The 21,988-nt window shown below is 41.8% G+C and overlaps 1 protein-coding gene across 1 annotated transcript in view; it reads right to left on the bottom strand.

Annotated features, from left to right (window-relative positions):
• The window catches only part of SYN2 (synapsin II), a 153,034-nt gene extending 131,916 nt beyond the window's left edge, over positions 1-21,118 (bottom strand). The window contains exon 1 of the mRNA XM_060023073.1: positions 20,605-21,118. Coding sequence (XP_059879056.1) covers positions 20,605-20,993 — 389 coding nt within the window. The 5' untranslated portion in view covers positions 20,994-21,118. The remainder of the gene's footprint in view (positions 1-20,604) is intronic.
• Between the last annotated feature and the right edge of the window lie 870 nt (positions 21,119-21,988).

The raw sequence follows: 21,988 nt of genomic DNA, 5'->3' as shown, positions 1-21,988 counted from the left end.
GAGCTAATAAACGAGTATGGCAAGGTTGCACGATACATAGTCAATATAAAATATCAGTTGTATTTCCATATACTAGTAATGACTAATTAAAAAATTAAGAAAACACTCCATTTATAACAGCATCAAAAAGAATAAAATTATTGGTAACAAATGTTTAAAAGGAAGACTACTGAAAACTACAAAACATTATTGAAAGAAATTAAAGAAGATCAAAACAAATAGAAAGACAGCAGTGTTCATGGACTGCAAGACTTAATAGATGCCAATATTCTTCAAATTAATCTGCAGATTCAATGCAATCCTTATCAAAATCCCCACTGCCTTTTTAAAAGAAATTAACAGGGAATTCCCTGGTGGTGCAGTGGTTAGGACTCAGTGCTTTCACTGCCGGGGCCCAGGTTCAATCCCTGGTCAGGGAACTAATATCCCACAAGCCACATGGCACAGCCAAAAAAAATAGAAATAAAAATAAATAAAAGAAATTGACAAACTGACCCTAAAATCCATAAGAAAATTCAATGAACCAAGAATAGCCAAAAATCTTAGAAAAGAACAAAAAGAACAAAGTTGGAGAACTCACGCTTTCCAATTTCGAAGCTTACTACAAAGCTACAGTAATGAAGACTGTGGTAGTGGTATAAGGATAGATGGTAGATCACTGGAATCCATGTCATCAACAGAATAGAACTGAAAATCCAAATATGAATCCATAATTCTATAATGAGCTGATTTTTCAACAAGGGTGCCAAAACAATTCAATGGGGAGAGAAGAGTCTTTTCAATGAATGTGCTGGGAAATATAGATATCCACATGTATAAGAATGAAGTGGGACTCCTACTTTATACCATAAAATTTATACTTATAAAAATTAATGCAGAATGAATCAAAGACCTAACTGTAAGAGATAAAACTATAAAACTCTTAGAAGAAAACAGGTGACTTTGAATTAGGCAATGATATACCAAAAGCACAAGCAACAACAGAAAAAATAGATAAAGTGGACTTTATCAAAATTTTAAAATGTTGCTTGTGCTTTAAAAATCACTATCAAAAGTAAAAAGATAACCCACTAAGTGGGAGAAAATATCTGCAAATCATATTCTGGTAAGGTACTTATAACTAGAACATATAAAGAAAACTCTTACAATTCACCAACAAAAAGACTCAAACCAACCCAATTAACCCAATTAAAAATAAGAATTTCAATAGGCATTTCTCCATATAACATACACAAACAGTCAATAATCACATGAAAAAATGCTCAGCATCATTAATCATTAGGGAAATACAAATAAATAACATAATGAGATACCACTTTATATACACTAAGATGGCTAGAATAATAATCTTTTAAAGTACAATAACAATGTTGTCAAGGATGTGGAAAAAAAATGGAACCATCACGGGACGTCCCTGGCGGCGCAGTGGTTAAGAATCTGCCTGCCAATGCAGGGGACACGGGTCTGAGCCCTGGTCCAGGAAGATCCCACATGCCGCAGAGCAACTAACCCGTGCGCCGCAGCTACTGAGCCTAAGCTCTAGAGCCCATGAGCCACAACTACTGAAGCCCACTCGCCTAGAGCCCATGCTTCAACAAGAGAAGCCATAGCAATGAGACGCCAGCGCACTGCAATGAGACGCCTGCCCACCGCAATGAAGAGTAGCCCCCCCTCTCACCGCAACTAGAGAAAGCCTACGTGCAGCAACAAAGACCCAACGCAGCCATAAACAAATAAATAAATTTATTTTTTAAAAAATGGAACCATCATACATTACTGGCGGGAATGTAAAATGGCACAGCAAAAAATAAATAAAAATAAAAGATAAAATGGCACAGCAGCTTTGGAAAACAGTTTGGCAGTCCCTCAAAAAGTTAAACATAGAGTTACTTCTATTCTACTCCGGGGTATATACACAAGAAAACTGAAAACATGTTCACATAACAACTTGTACACAAATGTTCATAGCAGCATTATTCATAATAGCACAGAAGTGGAAAAAACCCAAATATCCATCAACTGATGAATGGATAAATAAAATATGGTACATCCATACAATGGAATATTACAAAAAGGAATAGAGGAATAAACTTCCATTAAAAAGAACTAAGTACTACTAAGTGCTATTTATGTAGTTCTTTCTTATGTCCATGCTACAATGCGGATAAACCTTGAAAACATTATGTTAAGAGAAAGAAGCTGGACGCAGAAGAAGAAAAAGTCACGTTATATAATTCCATTTATATCCAATGTCTAGAATAGGCAAATCCATAGAGACACAAAGTAGATAAGCAGTTGCCTGGGCCTGCGGGAAGGGGGTTTGGGGAATGACTGCTAATGGGTATAGGGTTTCTTTTTGGAGTGATGAAGACATGGAATTAGATAGTGGTGATGGTTACGCAATCTCATAAGTATACTAAAACCAATGAATTTTACACTTCAGAAAGGTGAATTTTATGGCATGCAAATTATATCTTAGTGTTTAAAAAGAGCCCCAGCTACATATCATATCACTCTCTTGCTTCCTACTCTGCCTCACACCTGGATATTATCTAAACTTACCACTGGCCACAGAATAATGTGTTTCATCCCCAAAGTGAGGAAAGTACTAGAATTGCTTTAACTCTTTACACTCTATACTTTATAAGGCTACTCTTCTGATTAGCCTTTAGTGTTGATTCTCCAAAGCCACTTTTCTGGCTCTAATGCCTAAAGGCCCCCCACGTATAATTTTTCCATCGAGCTACAAAATTGCTATGACTGTATACGCACAATTATTCTGCTTTCAGAGTCATGAAATGGACAAAACATATGAGTTTTGAATTCAGACAAAGATTCAAATCCTCACTTACCACTTTCCAGCTATATGCAACTTTGGGGAAGTTACTTAACTATCTTTTCATATGTAAAATGGTGATAACAGCTCTTTTAAGGTGCAAGGAGTCAATGAGGTAATGTATGTGAAGTGCCTGCTCATAGTAACTTTTCAGTCAATGTCAGCTCACTCCTTCTCACTATTTTGTAAAATGAATGAAGGTGACATTGGTCCCAACTGGGCGGATACTGTGCCCCAATCTGAAACCTGTCCTCAACCAGGATAGGACTCATGGGATATAGGGACACCTCAAGGGCACAAACGAAAAAAGAGGGCAAATGGGTGAGACACCCTTCATACATGTTTAACTGGGAACCTAATTCCTAACCTAATGCAATTCATAGGCTCATTATTATCAGGCTCTGAGGCTCTCTAGGCAGGGAGACGAGTGTTTGACAGGAGAATGAAAAGCCACGCTGCTCCAATTACCACGAATGTAATACATTACAAATAAACATACGCTTCCAGGGACAGAATGAGGAGATCCATTATGGAGAAGAGCTGGTAAGTCGGAGCCATAAGCCTGACTCTAATTTTTCACACAAGAGGTAAAATTACAATCTTCCACTTCCACCCCTGATGATGAGTTTAAATGGAAAGGACACCACTGAGTTTATCACAGTGTGGAAAGTCACTGCCCAGCAGCACAGCCTCCCCCACCCCTCTACCCTTTCATTTTACATAAGTATTACACATATATATCCAGCACTCTGAGCCAATTAAGAAGAAGAAATTAATGTAGACCCAGGCCACCAAGGTTCCCTCTATTCAGAGTCACTTCTGAGTATGTGAGCATCACCACTGCCATAGCTCCTATGCAGAAACACTGCTGTGTGGATCAGGGATCCTGAGTGTAAAGGAGCCCCAAATGAATGAAGCAGGGCTAATTCAAATGATATGTACACTTCTTCATTAGCCCTCAAATGTTCAAGTTCCTTTACAAAGAGGCCTCGTCGCCTAGCTTTCCTCCTTCTGCTTCCATCATATACAATATCTATACCAAGAACACAGTATTTCCAAAATAGCAATGTTTTTTCATGCCTTCCTGCCTTATTTCTCTACCTGAAATGCCTTATCTCCCCAATCTCCTAATCCACCTAGTGAAACTCTACTCTTCTCTTAAGTCCAGCTCAGATGCCTCCTCTTTGGTGAATCCTTCCCCAACCTCCTACCCTAGGCAAAATTCATTATACCCCCTCCATTCCCTCACAGTGGTCAGAGGAAAGCATGACCACAGAGGAAGGATGAAGCCTTGTATACATATTTTTTTTAAATGTAAAGGGTGAAAATTTTGCTCATTTCAGTTTTGTCACTCATAATCTTTCACAAGGTTTTCACAAAGTGATACATTGACTTAGTAGATATCACCTAGTCTAGTGTATTTCAAGCATGTACTTGTCTATAATCTTTCGCTTTAAAATCTCAGGAGGAAGCTCAATACATACACAACAAATAAAACCAGAGCTGCTCTGTTTATAATAATATACAGAGGATTCAAAGTATCTTCTGCTTGAGTCTTCCCACAGTAAACCTTAAGGACGGCCCATGTAACCACTAACCCCAGTCCAATGAATGCCCTCTTTCTACAAATTAGAAAACCTGTGGCTTCCCTGGTGGCGCAGTGGTTAAGAATCCACCTGCCAATACAGGGGACATGGGTTCGAGCCCTGGTCCAGGAAGATCCCATGTGCCGAGGAGTAAGTAAGCCCGTGTGCCACAACTGCTGAGCCTGCGCTCTAGAGCCCACAAGCCACAACTACTGAAGCCCGCACGCCTAGAGCCCGTGCTCCGCAACAAGAGAAGCCACTGCAATGAGAAGCCCCCCCCCCACAGCAACGTAGACCCAATGCAGCCAAACAAATAAAATAAATTTTTAAAATAAATAAATAATAGAGAAAAAAAAAACCTTTACAAATTGACAAATTAAAAAAAGCAAAAAAAACCCACAAAAAACCCAGGTCAAGAGCAGGTAGATGTGATATTCAAAAGCATACAATTTAGTGTTAGGGTCAGGACCTAGGTCTCCTGCCTTCTAGCTCTTTCTGTGATATCATTCCTGTCTTCCTAGTCTTGAGGGGGACAAAAGCTACAGGAAGAAAGCTGGTAAGAGAGAGAAATAAGAGGCTTGGCTAGGGTTAAAAATTCCATGGGAGCTTTTTCCGTCATCCTGCCAGCTGGAGCAGAGGATGTGGCAGTATAATATCTACCTTGAGACAGTCTTAATGACCGGCTGCTGAGTGATTCAGTGGGGAAGCAGAGAGGGCACAAGGCGGGGGAGGTGCCTGGTTGGGAGGCTGCTGTTTACAGCGTCAGCTAAGTACTAAGTCTCAGAAGGGGGCTACCTATATGATGGGACTTCAGGGTCCCCAAGAAGAGCCTCCTCTAACCACCAAAAAGCCGAAAACACCGCGCTGACAAACTGCAGTTTTATGTGATGTCATTGTTTGGATTCAAGCAGATCTAGATTGCATTCTAGACAGCAGATATGAGCTGCCGAACCTGTGAGTCTCAGTTTTCTGGCCTGTAAAATCAATGTGATAACACTGATCACACAGTTTACAGGAGTATTATCTTCATTAAATGAGACAATGTAAGGAAAAGGCACCTAGGCAGTATCTGGTATGTGGCAGGCCTTCAATAACCAGTACAGTCAGCCCGCTGTATCTGAGATTCTGCATCTGCAGATTCAACCAACTGGGGGTCAAAAATATTTGGGAAAAAAATTCCAGAAATTTCCAAAAAGCAAAACTTGAATTTACCATGCAGCAGCTATTTACATAGCATTTATATTGTGCTAGGTATTATATGTAATCTAGAGATGATTTAAGGTATACAGAAGGATGTGCATAGGTTATATGTAAATACTTCACCATTTTATACAAGGGAGTTGAGCATCCATGGACTTTGCTGGGGGGCAGGGGGGCTGGAACCAATCCCCTGTGGATACAGAGGGAAGAATGTAGCTCCTTTCTTCCTTTATGCTAGATATAGCCCTCTCTGTTCAAGTTTCTTATAACATAAGAGCCTTTGAAATTTAAAATACTATAATACTGAGTTATTATGGACTGAATCTTTTTGTCCCTTGCCAAAATCCATATGTTGAAGCCCTAATCCTTAATGTGATGGTATTTGGAGGTGGGGAGTTTGGGAGATAATCAGATTTAGATAAGCTTGTAAGGATGGAGCCCCTATGATGGAACTGGTGCTCTCATAAGGAGTTGAAGAGACCAGAGCTCGCTCTCTCTCTCTGTCATGTGGGGATAAAGACAGACGGCATCTACAAGCGAGGGAGAGGACTTTCAACAGAACTTGATCATGCTGGCACCCTGATCTGGGAGTTTTAGTCTCCAGAACTGTTAGAAATAAGTAACTGTTCATTAAGCCACCCAACCTATGGTATTTATTATAGCAGCCCAACCTAACTAAGACACAAGTATTGGTGAGGAACTCCTAAACTCTGCTAACAGCAGTGTAAATTGGTAAACTCTGTAAAACTCTATAAAGTACTTGGTAGTATCTACTAAAGCTGAACTTGCATATGCCCTATAACCCAGCAGATTCTACTCCTGGGTAGGAAACAAGAGCTTATATTCACCAGAAGACATGTAAAGGAACTGTTCATAGCAGTATTATTCATAGTTGTTCCCAAACTGGGAACAACTTGAGCATCCATCAACAGCAGAATGCATAAATAAATTGTGATATATTCATACAACGAAATACAAATGAGCACTGAAAAAGAATGAACTAATTCTCCATACCAGAAAACAGAAAAATCGCATAAACATGATGTCAAACAAAAGAAGCCAGACATAAAAGAGTTTGTACTGATTCTATTTATAGAAAGCTCAAAACCAGGCAAAATTAACATGTATTGAAGGAAGCCAAAATAGCGGTTACCTGTTGGGGAAGGAGAAGTAATGACTGAAGGGGGATATAAGCTTAGCAGGTGCTGGATATGTTGTATATCTCGACTTGGGTCATACTTTATACTTTGTAAAAACTCATTGAACTATTAGTATTTGTGCACTCTTATACTTCAACTTTTAAAAGTTTACAGGGAAAACAAACCTCTGAGAGATATAACAGACTGAAGGTCATAAGGTCCCAGAGCTCCTTCAGCCTGGGACTATACTCTCTGACATCCTTGTTTCCACTCCTTCTTTTCCACGGCCACGGTCCTATTAGAAGCCTCCAGTCTCTCATAGATGGAAAACGAAAACATGCCTCTAAATTGGTCTCCAGCCCTGCACAAGTTCTTCCTCCTCCCCACCTTCTACAGTGTCCCCAGATAAACCTTACTAAGCACAGCATTGATCAATCATTCCCCTGTTCCAAAACCTTCACTATTCCCCACTGACTACCTCTGAGTTTTGCATTCAAGGTTGTCCTTATTGGATGCTAATCTACTATTCCAGGATCAGCTCATGATTCCTCCATATCTTAACCCACTGCCTCAATCAAATCACTTACTGCCTCTGAACACAGCCCATGCTTTTGCCATGTTCATGTTGTTTTTACTCTTCTTTTTGCTGTGCTTCATTCTCTAGGAAAAGGACTTGGGCAGAAAGAAACTAATCATTTGGTAAAGTGATAAAAAGCTTAACAAAGTCTATTCAGTCCCTAAAGCTACCCAACCACATCCTCCATCCTTCCTCACTATTTCCTTGGCGGGAAAATAATACTTTAGAAACTTCTATTTCATCTTCAAATGATAAAGATTGACTGCAAAATATGAAGACTAAATCTAGCTCCTGGCAAAAAATAAAAGTAACTTTATCCCTCTGCTCCTTGGTTACCTACATGATGGTGATGATAACAATGATTTTTTTATCCACATAGCACTTTAGAGTTTACAAAGCACTTTTATAACCTACTTTATTTAAATAAAGTCTCACAACAACCCTGGAAAGTATGCATTCTCATCCACATTTACACATAAGGACACCAAAGCTCAGGCGACCGCTAAGATTACATTCCTGTTCTCATATTCCTGGGATTCTCTGCAATAGATGAGGTTTATTCTTGACAACTTCCTACTACTCTTCTGAGCATCTCTCTCACCCCGTCTCCACTCCTCCATCACCAGGTATCTATTTTTTATTCCACCCCTATAGAGTATTGCTCTCGTACTGTGGTTATAATCTCCGATATGTTGCCTGAGAGCACCACGGCATTGATGGTATTTATAAATCCTAGAAGTATTTATAAATTCCAGGAGGTATCCTTTACAGGTACTTATAAATTCCTAGAGGCCTCCAAGATTAGAAAGTCATTGAGAACCAAAGAATGAATTTTAAATGGTGAAGATGTGAGAATGATATTTAGAGAAGGAGACTGTCCCAAGAAAGTCATATTCCTTCAACAATTTTTTGAGGCCTATCATTGGCCAGGCTGCTAAATGCTGAGTCAAAGAGTAAAACATGGCCCTTGCCCTGAAGGAACTCACAGCCCAGTGCAGACCCCACAGGTGTCAGTCCTACACGGAGTATTGACTCTAGCTCAAAGAATCTGACCCTTAACGTCGCAATCACAGAAGTTTTTTGTCAAATTAGAGCAAATCCCCAATAAGACATTCTACGCAGTTATCCATTCCTCTTCATTGACAATGAATATCCCATTCAAAATCAAACTGTCAAATTAGCAAATCAACCAATAAAATGCCAAAAAAACAGAGCAATCATTTCACATACTATATTTATAAACAAACATTAGGGAAAACATTCAACTCATGTATACTCGTAGAAATACATGGTAAAATAGCCAAACACTGCTTTCATACCTATCATATCAACACTTAAAAAGATAATACTGCATGCTGAAAAGTGAAGTGAATATAGCTGATGGACTGCAAACTGGAAAAACCTTTTATAGGAAGCAATATAGCAGTATCTATCAAAAGCTACATATATCATCATAATTTTTTTTAAGCAACCCTCAGAAAGCCATAGCCCCAGTGTCCCAAAGGCATTTGAAGTGTCAGTGATCAATGTGTCCTGCAATTCTCATTAATTCTGGCAACTAATTGCGCTCTTCATTGAGGTTTGAGCCAAGAGGTCCTACGCTAAGAGTCGTATTATCATAATCTCTGATCAAATAGTTCATTTCCTGAAAACTGAGAATGCCTATGGTAGTACTACGTAATAATGTTGGAAAATTGGAATTCAGCAGTTCTCTAATAGAAACATAATTGAATAAATCATGGTACAACAGTTATTAAAATATATAATAATTATTAAGACTATATGACAATATGTAAACATTATTTACAAGTAGAAAAAACAAAATATGAAATTATAGCTAGACAACAATCACAACTATGTAAAAATATGTCTGCATTTGGACAAATATTGGAAGAGAACATAAAAATGTGACAGCAGCTGCTCTATTGCTATGGTGAAATTATGAGACAAACATGTTCTATTTAAAACTTCGTTTAATCATGTTGATATAATAATAAATCATACTTCATTACACTGCTTGTTTAATTGACTATCTTCCCAAATAAACCATAAGCTTTGTGAAGACAGGACAACGTCTCTTGTGTTCAGCACTATAGCACTAGTTCCCATGGAATACTTCATGAAGGAATTAATGAGATAAATGGGAAACCTCAAAATAATCCCCAAGAAGGAGAAAGGAAGTAGACCAGTAAAAACAAACAAAGGTGGGAATTCCCTGGCAGTCCAGTGATTAGGACTTTGCGCTTTCACTGCCGAGGGCCCAGGGTTCCATCCCTGGTCGGGGAACTAAGATCCCACATGCGTGAGGCCAAAAAACCCAAAACAAAACAAAAGGCTGATCTCTATGCCTGTTTTTAAGCTCTAACTATGGGAAAAACCAAATCAACTCATTGAAGAATCTCTGGGAAGTCTTTCTTCCCTCAAGGCCACCACCCAGACCTTTGCTCTTGAAGGGTCTGGAGAAAGGCACAGGTTCTGCTAAGTGGACACAGCAGCAGGGTGCTTCCACGATATTCAGGGAACATGAGCAGTCAGAAGGGACAGGAGCTTCAGATGCTTTCTCTACCCCAAACTCACTGCCCTTTGACTCCCAGAATCTTGCAAATTACTATAGTTGGAATTAAGTGGAAGAGGGAGGGGGCTGTAGCGAGAGGGACCGGCTATGTGAGGGAAAAAAAAAAAAAGGCAGAAAAAAATTGATCGGCGGGGAACAGTCTTTTTAGTAGGAACTTAAGTCTGATGCCACCCTGAGCTCTGGCTAAGAAATAAGTTTCCAGGTACAAAAGGATAATAAGAAGCTTTAAAGGAATTGAGCTCTGGAGTGAAAATCCCCTCTCCTGACAACTTAAAATCAGTCTGAAATACACCAGAGGCACCAGAAGGACTCTAAGTCATCAGAGTATTATAAGCATTAACAAAAAACACATAGGGAAAGGAGACAATCTTTAAGTTATTTTTCAACCAACCTACGCAGCACCTGTCACAGACCATACAGGCACTTTCCAGCTGAAGCAATTTCTTATCTGTTCTTGGTGCTTTGAGGCAAAAGGATCATAATTGATTAACGCAGAGCTTGGAAAGTTTAGCTGCACAGAGAAAAGGGGCACTGAGTAAGGAGAAAAGGGTACAGAGAAAGAAGAATCTAGATTTTACATACAGCTCTACCTATTTCATGTAGTAACTCTAAGCAAACCACACTCTCTCTGAGCCTTGGTTTCCTAATCAAAACAGGCAACTATACCAACTTACCTCACAAGGTTAAGGTGACAATTAAATTAGATGATACATGCAAGTGGAAGTATATACTAAATTATAAAGTTTTACTTAAACATGTGACCTAATTACAGAATCACACATGCTACAGTTTCCTTCCAGGATGAAAGTTCAGTTCAGTGCATTTTTCAACCTGATCTGAGTGTGTAAGTAAGTCATCTGGTGGCTACAGGAAAACCAATCTCATCCCTCTTTGCCAAGTTTTTTCTTTTAAAGAGTAGACTTTTCATGTGGGTGTGGGGCAATAAAGAATGATTCTCTTTTTCCCCCAATCTTAATGCTAAAACTGTACTATTCATTACTTAGGGTCAGAGAAGATTTTCTGTTTTCCAGCTTCTTCTATGAAAATGCAAAAACCTGTGAAAAGGGATTGCCAACAGCCATTAACAACTCACACTGAGTAAAGATTAACTCAGCCTGATGAAAATAAAAAGCTAGGAAATAAGGATGCCAACAACAATCTGGCCAATTCCCAGGAACCTCTGGATTTCAAGAAGGTTCCAACCACCAACCACTAAAATTTCCCCCCAATTCCCATATTGCAGCATCTAAAAATCTCTCAGACTATTTCTTACACTGAAAAACAAGACCTCATGTCCCAATTTTGTTTTAGAAAATATGTTCACCTCTGGAATGGGTCCCAGGTCACAGGAGTCCATGGACACAGAGTGAAAGGCATCAGTGGGGGGAGAAGACACAGAAAAGTGAAAAAACAAAATTAACCAGTTCCACAGTTCTAACTAGAATCAGCAGCCCTGATACTAGGGAAAAACCTGTTGTCTCCCCCAAATTTCTACTCCTAATTAACTAGAAAAACTGCCCATGACAAAACTTAAGAGGAAATTAAGTGGGGAATTCTTCCTCATATCTACTCTCAGTCCCACCTGTTGCTACAGTTTCAGTCCATATATATTTAAATCTGTTGTGTATGTTACAGTTTGCAATCTGACCTCACAACAATCCTATGAAGAAAGTAGGGCAGCTTTTATTACTCCAACTTTAAGGATGAGGAAACTGAGATTCAGGGAAGAACAGAAGCTTGCTATGGCTGAATTAAACCCAGACCTTCTGACTCCAAATCTCCTGTGCTGTCCAAAACACCACGATGTTTCTTGAGGTCTTCTGGTTCCAGTCTTGCCAGAGAAGATAAATACCAGTCCCATCCTTCCTGTGACCACCTTCCATGGCTCTGTTCACTGGCTTTTTGTGTCAAATCTAGCAGTTTCTGCAAGAGAATCCCAAGGTAGCACTAAAGGGAAATCATTAAACTAAACACCCATGGAAAACAAAGTTTAATAAATGGCTGGAAGAACTAACATTATTGTTCACTTAATACAAGCTTCCAACTAAATTAGCTCACCATCTAGCTCTATGGCACCTGCAACTCAGCCTAGGAAGCCCACAGCAAAATACAGAAGATCCAAAGGCAGAGACCTGGGTGGGAGTCCTAACTCTGTCACTTCCTGAGTATGTGACCTTGGGTAACCTCCCCATCTTAATTCCTTCATATGTAAATGAAAATAACATTAATTACTGCCCCACAAATACTGTCGTATGGAGGATTAAATGAGACAATGGATGTGACAGTGCTCAAAGTATACAGTTTCTACAAATAAGCCATCTCAAAAACATCTTCCCCCAAGACTGTTTCAAAACATTAGTAATCATTGTTTTCTAAACTATGTGCAACAAACTACTCCAAAACCAAAATGAAGGAATATTCATTTAGGCTTTGCCCTATTTTTCAAAATTACTTTTAGTGTCACAGAAACCTGCCTACAAATGACTTTACTTGACTTGAAGGCTCCTATAAAGACTCACATGGTAAGCTGTTGCCTCAAAGTTGCTATGAAAATCTGCTTGTCATGGTGGAACTTTTATTGAACATTTCCCAGGTCCCAGTCACATTAGGCATTTTGAGAGTTTATGTCAATTGATTCTCATAAGAATGAGAAATACTTTATCTCCTCTTTATAGAGGAAGAAACAAGTTCACAAAAAACAAGAAACTGCTCGAGGTAAAACAGGTGTCTGTGTCGCTGAGGAAAAGAAACACCAAGGTGTTAAGTGGCAAGGAGAAATTTGGAACACTGTTACCTAGTGATTATAGAGCATGGTGGATAAGAGCGTGGTCTCGGAGCTGCACTACCTGGATTCACATCCTGAATTCGCTATGCGTTTCTTCATTTGCAAAATTTGGTTAATAACAGTAATCTATTTCATAACTTAGTAAATCAGTTAATACATCTACTTAGAACACCTACCTAGCACATTGTATACTCGACACATTAGATATTATTGCCATCATTTCTCCCACCCCGCTTATCCAAACCTCTCTCCCTCTTTTCCCTGCCCTGAAACCTGTGTGCTGACTAGCCTAAAGCTCCCTTGCACACATTTTACTCACTGTTGTTTATGATTTTGCTCTTTCTCTTCCTTTTAACTGAAATGCCTCTCTCCTTCCTCACCAATCTAAATCTCACTCAGCCTTGAAAGCCTAGCTCAGACCTAGCCCCTTCTGTGAAATATTTTCTGACTTCACCAGCCCACAGTGATTTCTTCCTTCTCTGAACAAGTCTTTATACCGTCAAACGATCTAACCTTTACAAATCACTTGACTTCTAAAGTGGTTTCTAAAGGACTCTGAAGATAAATGATTTAGCTCAAATCCCTAATTTTTGAAAGAGAAAAAGAGGCTTAAAGTGTTAAACTGCCTATGGTGACACAAAGTTACACGGCAGAGTAGAGGCTTGACCCAGATATTTTAAATGTTTGCGATGCTCTTTCCACTAGATAATGCTAATTTTGTCTTCCTTGAGATTCCCTACAAGTTCTCAAAAGTGAAAGCATGTATTATATAATTGTCTGATTCCAAGTATTTCACTTACTTTGTAGCCTTCATGGAAACTAACACACTGGAGTTATTAGCTCTTTGCTAACTGATTAGCAGATCAATCTTTCACTGCTACCCTTTTGCCCCGCAGTCAAAATGTTAGTAAACATAGGACTCTCTAGAACTTAAATTCTCATCATTGGCTATTCCTCAGGGGGTGACAGGGACTGCAGAGGGAATTATATCCATATGTGTCCCTGAGTCACATCACAGGGTCCAACAAGAACAACAAAAAACTCATTCTATATCACTGAAACCTGGAAGTGTAAAAGAAAACAGTCTTCAGCTGTGCTATTGTAATATTAGGGCCCTCTAAGGATTCAAGTCCACAATAGAGAAAGGGGACTTCAATTTCCCCCCCACAAAGCCCAAGCCTCTTTTTGTAGGATTAAATCGGGCTAAAGTTACCGCATAAAGTTGTTAGACCCCTTGAGCGGAGAAATAGATGAGAGGTATATATCCTGGAAAGGGATTAAAGCTGTGCTTGGGAGGAATGGAATGGAAGAATGGTCCTAGACAGAAAGAAAAAGGAAAGAACAGATTCTAAAATCTGAGAAAGGCTCCAGTAAACAAAAGACATCTTAGCGCCTAGGCTGAGAGAGGGGAAGAAGCAGAGAGCACAATAGCTGTTCTCCAGAAAGGAAGGAAGAGCAAGCGTGGGGTGTTCATGCACATCAGAAAAGGGCAAGCTGGAGAGCTTAATAGCTATTTAATATTTGGAAAGCGACTACTTTTATGAGTCTGTTTGTTCATCATTATGAAGATAAAATGAGACATTGGGTATGAATATGTTGTGCAAACTGTACAACACAGTGCACACGGCAGGGATCAGGAAATAAATGCTGTTAGCCAACACTTCAACATATGTATACAAAAGTTCTTAGAGCTATCAGGGAGACAGGAATTCAACCACAAGTCCACAATTCCCATGACTGAGTAGGAAACATACACAGTGGGCATTATAGGATTAGCCCCTTTTTTTCAGGATACCACATGGTAGCAACACTGTAAGAAAGGGGTACTGAATGGAGAGTACTCGAAGATGAGCTTTTCATCCAAGGACATGTTTAGCCATGTACTGACCTATGCCTCCCCTTCCAAAGATTTACAAGCATTACCACATAGAATAAATCATAGAGCTAAAGCTTTTGAAAGAAAATGGCACAAAAACTGTAACATGGAAATAATGTAGTGCTGTAAAGGATCTGAGAGAATGTTTCAATCCTCTCATTTGACAGAGTTTAGAAAATCAAACTCCAAAGAGGCAAAATGGTTTATCAAAGAATACACAGTGGCACATTTTTAATGGTACAAACATTTCTAACCACAACATCTTCATTCCTCTCTGCTCCCACAGCATCCTATGCATACTAATTACCATAGTGTACTAAAATCCTATTTAAACGTCTGTCGTCTCCCCTACTCGACTGGAAGATCCCAGGGGACAAGGCCTATGCCCAACTTAACCTTATATCCCCAGCACCTGGCTTGTGTTTAGATGCTCCACTGCACTGAACATATCCCCGTTAAAACTGTTTTGTAAATATGAGGGAAAGTAGGCAATTCTGGAAAACTTGCTAATTAGGCCTCCATTACATTTTGCTTAGCAAGATATTGAAAAGGCTAATGTTACCATAGACCTCAACTTGGGTACAGAAAGACAGTAAACAATCTTAGGCAGACAGGGACACTAAGGTAAAAATGGGTCCCTGAAAGCAAGGTCATCATAGTAGCGCAGTCCTACTAACTTTATTATATCGTTGGAGTTTGATGACTAGGTCTCTAATTAAGAGTCTCCTTCAACCATTTTACAATGACCTTTGCTGAAACAACAATAACACAAATAAGACAGTGAAACTGCTAGTGGGGATATAGTGCAATATGCTCATGTGGTTCTTTTTTAAGCACTTACAACTCCACAGTGGCTCTTTAAAAGCAGCAGACACGGGCTTCCCTGGTGGCGCAGTGGTTGAGAGTCCGCCTGCCGATACAGGGGACACGGGTTCGTGCCCCAGTCCGGGAAAATCCCACATGCCACGGAGCGGCTGGGCCTGTGAGCCATGGCCACTGAGCCTGTGCGTCCAGAGCCTGTGCTCCGCAACGGGAGAGGCCACAACGGTGGGAGGCCCGCGTACAGCAAAAAAAAAAAAAAAAGCAGCAGACAAAAACAGAATTTTCAAGGAGAAAAAAGGTAAAATTTAAAGAATCTACTCATAGAGTAACTTAAGAGTCAGAAGACGCGAATTCTGGTTTCCATTCTCTCACTAACTTCTTATTTGACCTTGGGCAAATTGTTCCATTTCTCTGGGCTTAGAAGGAAGACTGAAATTCTAGATCCTAGTTCTGAATAAATTTGAACAAGCCACTTTGCTTCTTCAGAACAAGATTTCCCCCATTTATGGGACTTCCCTGCTGGCACAGTCATTAAGAATCCACCTGCCAATGTAGGGGACACGGGTTCAAGCCCTGATCCTGGAAGATCGCACATGCTGCGGAGCAACTAAGCCCCTGCACCACAACTACTGAGCCTGTGTGCCACAACTACTGAAGCCCGCACACCTACAGCCTGTGCTCCACAACATGAGAAGCCACCGCAATGAGAAGTCCGTGCACCGAAATGAAGAGTAGCCCCCGCTCACCGCAACTAGAGAAAGCCCGCGCGCAGCAATGAACGCCCAACGCAGCCAAAAAAATAAATTTATTTAAAAAATTTCCCCCATTTATAAAGTAACCCGGATTATCTTCCAGCTCTAATAACCTAGAATTCTAAGCTATAAGCTACTGTTGCTATGAACAATGAAATTCAATGTAATCAGTATGTTTGTGTTAGAAACAGGACATGTAGATAAAATATTTGGCAGAGAGAAGCCTCAAACCTCACTGGAGCTTTCCCCCCAAGTTTCAATTCAAATACTTTTCTAGAACTACACACAAGCACTGGTCCAGACTTCTGCGCTTCCCCTATTCTTAATGAAATGCCCAAAGACTGACCAGAAAAGAATGGGAACCAGCACTTCCCAGATAATGCATCAACCGAGTCTCTTGGTTGTCTCCCTCTCTTCTACCAGTGCACTTTCCTTATACCATCCACTGTCTGGACTGAGCCAACCTATCTCTTTTGATTTAAATTCTTCAAGGCTCAGTTCAAATCTCACTATTTCCATGAAGCATTCCCTTCCCATTCTAGCCCACATCCATCTCTCCCTCTTTTAAACGTCTACAGTACAATACATTGTTGTGGTAGGGATTAAATGATATTTCCAAAGAACTCGGTATCACATGTGACATATAGCAGTTGCTCAAAAAGTGATAGTACTTGGTGTTGTTGCCACATCTTTAGCACTAATCACATACCCTTTAGTTCAGTGCATCTTAAATTTAATATGCATGTGAATCACCTGGAGATCTTATTCAAATGCAAAGTGTGATTCAGTAGGCATCAGGTGGGACCCGATAATCTGCAGTTCAAAAAGCTCCTGGTTGATGCCTATTCTGCTGATCCAAGGACCATAGTTCAAATACAAAGGGAAGTTTTTAGTAAACTTTTTTTTAAATGTATTTATCTTGTCTATCCAGCCAGATGGAAAGATCTTAGAAGAGAGATACTATGTCTCATTTTTCTTAGCATATATACTCTATACAGAGGTGTGCAATAAACATCTGTGGACTTATCAAATCTGCAATCTCTAGATACTCTAGATAATCTCTAGAATGCCTGTTATACCGATTTTCAAATTCAAACATTGAGACATTCGAGGTTGAAAAAGCTCACTTGATCACTGGAATTGGAATCACTGGAACAGAGGCAGGGGAGAATCTGAGAGAAAACTTACCTCATAACCAGTGAGAAGGTAAAACACAGAAAAAACAACATATGCAAATGGACGCTTGTTCCTTGTTTAAGCACAAACATCGTTAAAATGCAATATTAACTGCACTTCTAATTTAGGTACGAACCTTGAAAGAAGACATGCATTTTCAGGCATATATATATATATATATTAGTAATAATTAACTAAAAAGGTATATAATGAGCTTGACATCACGTTTTAGTGGAACAGAAATATTTTTCAGTGATCCGTTAATGTGCAAATGTGCAATTAACCTAAAGAGCTCAGGCAACCAATGAAAACACATTTCAAGCAAAAGAAAGAGAGGAACATCCTCCGATTTTCCCATCAACCTGGTCAGTGATATGATCCCCAGATTCCATTGCCCACAATTACACTACAGAAATTCAAAAGAATCTGCTGTGTATCAAGGCTGCTCTAAGACGCTGCCTATTTTAAGCCCTCCTTTAAATCTCCAATTATTTAAATACTTGTTATAACCCTCCGTATTTTAGCATTCCATAATTCGAATGGGACCAATATTCTCAAATTTTACTCGGAGGCTATACTCTGACTTCCTATGCAAGCACCAGGAAAATAATATCAGGCATGTATGACACCTGCTCACAGAATACTATCTAGGTAGGTAAAACTGTGAGACAAATCTATTAAAATCAGTCTTTAGAGCAAAAAGCACCTTTTTAAGTCACTGAGCTTGTCATAAACAGGCATCTGCGCCTTAACTCATAGAGACCTTTCAATAAAGCCACTCACCAATACTTAACTGCGATGTTTTTAACAAATACAGACACCTTAAAAGAAGACAGACTCTGCAAAATTCTGAGAACTGCCATTAAGCACAGAAACACAGAAGCACAGAACTGCTGTCAAGCACTAGACTCAAACTGGGTTTATGAGTTTTAATAAATCAATGTTATTACTTTAGAGAAAATCAGAAAACAGTTGGGAGTCAGCCTACAGTAAAGTGGCTTCTATTTCTTCCATCCGAAGTCTAGTCTCCTGGGCAAGGCAAGTTCTGTGGTTCGTGCCAGGCAGGCAGTCTTCCTAGAGAATAATACTATCCAAGGAGAGTTTCAAGTCCCAAGCCACAGAAGCAGTTATAAACACATACCCATACAAATGAGTGTCTTCCTACCTGCGGGTACCTAACTAGTAATTACACCCAAAACAAATGCCTTCAACAGGAAAGGAGATCAGGACCACGTACAGGAGGGTCAAGATTCTTGCATAAAAAAATGAAGCACCAATTTCATTCTCATTTCTCCCCTCCTTTTCCTGGTCTTTCTTCAAGACTCATCCTTTGTGAAGCTTTCTCCAATAACTCTGACCCTTACTCTCAATAACTCTAATCACACCATTTACTGAAAGCCTGAAACACCAGTCTCAACTAATTATTCTAGATTCCTTTTTGTTAACTGTTTCATGTTTTCATTTTGTCTCCCAAATTTGAGTGAGTTCTCTGTAAGGCCCATACACTGCCTAGCCCCTAGAGGGGGCCAATTATTAATATTGCTAATAATATAATAATAATAATGATATAACATATTATATATATATATATATATACACATAATAATATAATGGAGTGGCAAAAGTGGAGTCAAGTAGGCCTAAGTTCAAATTCTGGTTCTACCATTTGACTGTGAACACATTACTTACTTTCTCTAAGACTCAGTTTGGTGGTGAAAATTCAATAAGATATATATTAGTGCACCTAGTACAGGGTTTGGCATATAACAGATGCTCAATAAAGCTTAGCTACCTTCCCTTCCCATTTAATAAGCACTTGTTGATTTGAACTGAGTTAGAGTAATTCTCCTAGGGGACTGCCAATGGCACCATCATATACTCTCTTACCTTCCCCAGTACACTCTTGTGTGTGTCTGTGTCATTTCCTTACAAAGGTCACTTCAGGTTTTCTACTCTGCTGTCCTAAGAAAAAGCCAACTACACAAGTCAGCAGGAGGGCATCTCCACATCTACATTTCACTTTTATCACAGCCACGCCAGCACTCTCTCCGTCTGGGTCTCCCAGTGAGAAAATGATAGAGAAAACCAGGGAAGCAGCCAGAAGAGGAAATAGAGATAAATAGCTCTGTGGTCCCTCTGTGCCTCCCTCTTGGGAGGAAAGACTTAGGTCTAGTCTCCAACCCCAACTCTTGTGAGGAAAGGAGAAAAAAACCCAAAAAACAAAAAAAATCTTGCCATGTTCCAGAAGAAAAAGCAACCCCTTTTCCTCACCTCTTCCCTTCTTCAAGCCCTTCACCAGTCAATTCCACTATCACCTCCCACCCTAACCATCCCCTGGGTCAACTTCCTCCTCCATAAAACAGAGCCTCTTTTAACTAATTTGTCTTAAACAGACCTCATTCATGCTTTTATCGACCAGAGGTCACATATTCCCTCAGCCTTCAGCATTCCAATTTGGAATATCCCTTAAAACAACAAAAAAGAAATTTTTAAGTTTCCCATCTTCTGCATTAAGGCACATCTCTTTATTTGCGTCCCTTTAATGATCCAGAATATTTAATGATACAGAATACCTCGGTCATCATCCTTCCAGCTGGAAAAAGTAACATCACTTCCACCCCAAAACACATACCCACCCCCCAAAATATTTTTTTAATCCACAAATTGGAGATTTGGGAAAATACAAGAATATTTGGGGCTGCAGAAGATACAAGAATTGTATTATTCTTAAACGAGTTCACCACGCTGCACGGGAACAAGTCCATGTACACCTGGCTCCCACCAGCCTTAATCGGACCAGGTGAAAAAATACCCCCTCGCCCTCTCGCTTCCCCGCCCCCAACTACCCATTTCCATTCCTGATTCGCCCCGGGGCCCATAAGGCAGAACCTTTCTTGTTGGCCTTCACGTCCCTCGGGGGATCTGGGACCCTTTTCACGTCAGCTTTGATGTATTGAGGCAGAAAAGTCTGTTCCCTCCACCCCTCCCTCAAAAAAAAAAAAAAACTCTATTTCTTAAGACTCTTCCCTGTTGGATAAAGTAGCTCCAGCATTTGTGTGTTGGGAGGATTTGAGTCAACTGAGGGACTATTTTACCACAGGCTTCACCTTTCCAGGCTGACCAGTGCCTCCCCCCGCCCTCGACACACACACGCTCGCTGGACCCCCTCTCCTCGCGGCGGGACCCCAGACCCTCCTTTTCGTTGCTCTGACACCTCCCTGGGAGCCGGAGCATCCTCGGAGCGGCCCCGAGCCCCGGGCGGCGCCGGCCGGGCACCTACCAGTCGGTGTGCGGCTCGTCGACGACCAGCAGCACCTTGGCCTTCCTGGGGGCGGCGGGCGCGGGCGCGGGCGCGTCCACCAGCCCGGCCGAGGCTGCCGTTTGCTTCACCGCCTGGGAGAGCGAGCTGAAGAAGCTGCTGCCCACCGACGGCGCCGGGGCCGGCTGCGGCGCGGGCTGCGGCGCGGGCGCCGGGGCGGGCGGCGGCCTCCGCTCGGGGCCCGGCGAGGCGACCGGGGGCGCAGACGAGGCCGAGGCCGCGCCCGGGCCGGGGGGCGGCGGCGGCGGCGGCTGCTGGGGCTCCGGCCGCTGCAGGTCAGTCATGTAGCCATTGGGCAGGTTGGCGATGAAGCTGCTGTCGGACAGTCGGCGCCGCAGGAAGTTCATCATCTGGCTTGAAGGGCTGAGGGCGCCCGGGGCGGCGGAGCCGGGAGGCGTGGAGGGCGAGACGGAAGCGGCGGCGGGGGCTGAGGTGGCTGAGGCGGCTGAGGCGGCTGAAGCGGCTGAAGCGGCTGAAGCGGTAAAGGCTCGGTCCGAGGCGCGCAAGCCACGCAGACAGCCGCGGCCAACTGGGCCGGGCGGGCGGGGAGGTGCGAGGCTCAGCGCCAGGGAGAGGGCGGAGCCGGGGGCGGGGGCACATGTTGCCCCGCCCCGCGCCGCAGAGCCGGCGCCGCCCCAGACTCGCAGCCTGTGCAGCCGGCTGTGAGCAGCGGGCCTTCGGGGGCTGGGGACACGCGGTCTGGGGAGGACCAGGCCTCCTGAGACCTGAGCGTGGCTCTCTGGGGAGGGCGTGGAAGCTAGTCCTGCTCCCCAAGAATAGGGACAAGAGAGCTCAGAGCCCCTACCATCTTTTTGACTGGGAGAGAAAAGAACCGTGTCCGGGAAACTGTCCCCACTCCCTTTGAAGGAAAGAAAGGTGTCAACCTCCCCACCCTGAGGTGTGAACGAAGCCATTCCCCTCGCGCGCGCGAACATGCACACACACACACACACACACACACACACACACAAACACACACACACCCTATAGTGAGATGAAAAAGAACTATCCCTTCCTCAATGCTGGGAGAAAAAGACATCCCCCCCTACCCTAAGGTGACAAGACAAGACCTAGTGGGGAAGCGAAGGGTCGTCTCCTCTACTTTGGGGAGAAAGGGGGTGGGACGCAGACCCTCTCCACCTGTCTTGGAAGGATGTGTGGGATGCGCTTTCAGCACCTGAACCTTAGGGATGGCTCACCTCAGAGCACCTACTCCTCTCCCCCATCTCTTGCACAAGAGAGAGGAAACATGTGTAAGTCTGGAAATCCCCTGATGCAGGACCCCTGAGTGGGATACCTAAGGCTCTGCCACCCCTTCTGCGTTCTTGCTTACAGGCATTGGTGT

Source organism: Delphinus delphis, chromosome 10, assembly GCF_949987515.2.
Source record: "Delphinus delphis chromosome 10, mDelDel1.2, whole genome shotgun sequence".
Taxonomy (NCBI): Eukaryota; Metazoa; Chordata; class Mammalia; order Artiodactyla; family Delphinidae; genus Delphinus; species Delphinus delphis.
This window is presented reverse-complemented; position numbering and strand designations above follow the sequence as displayed.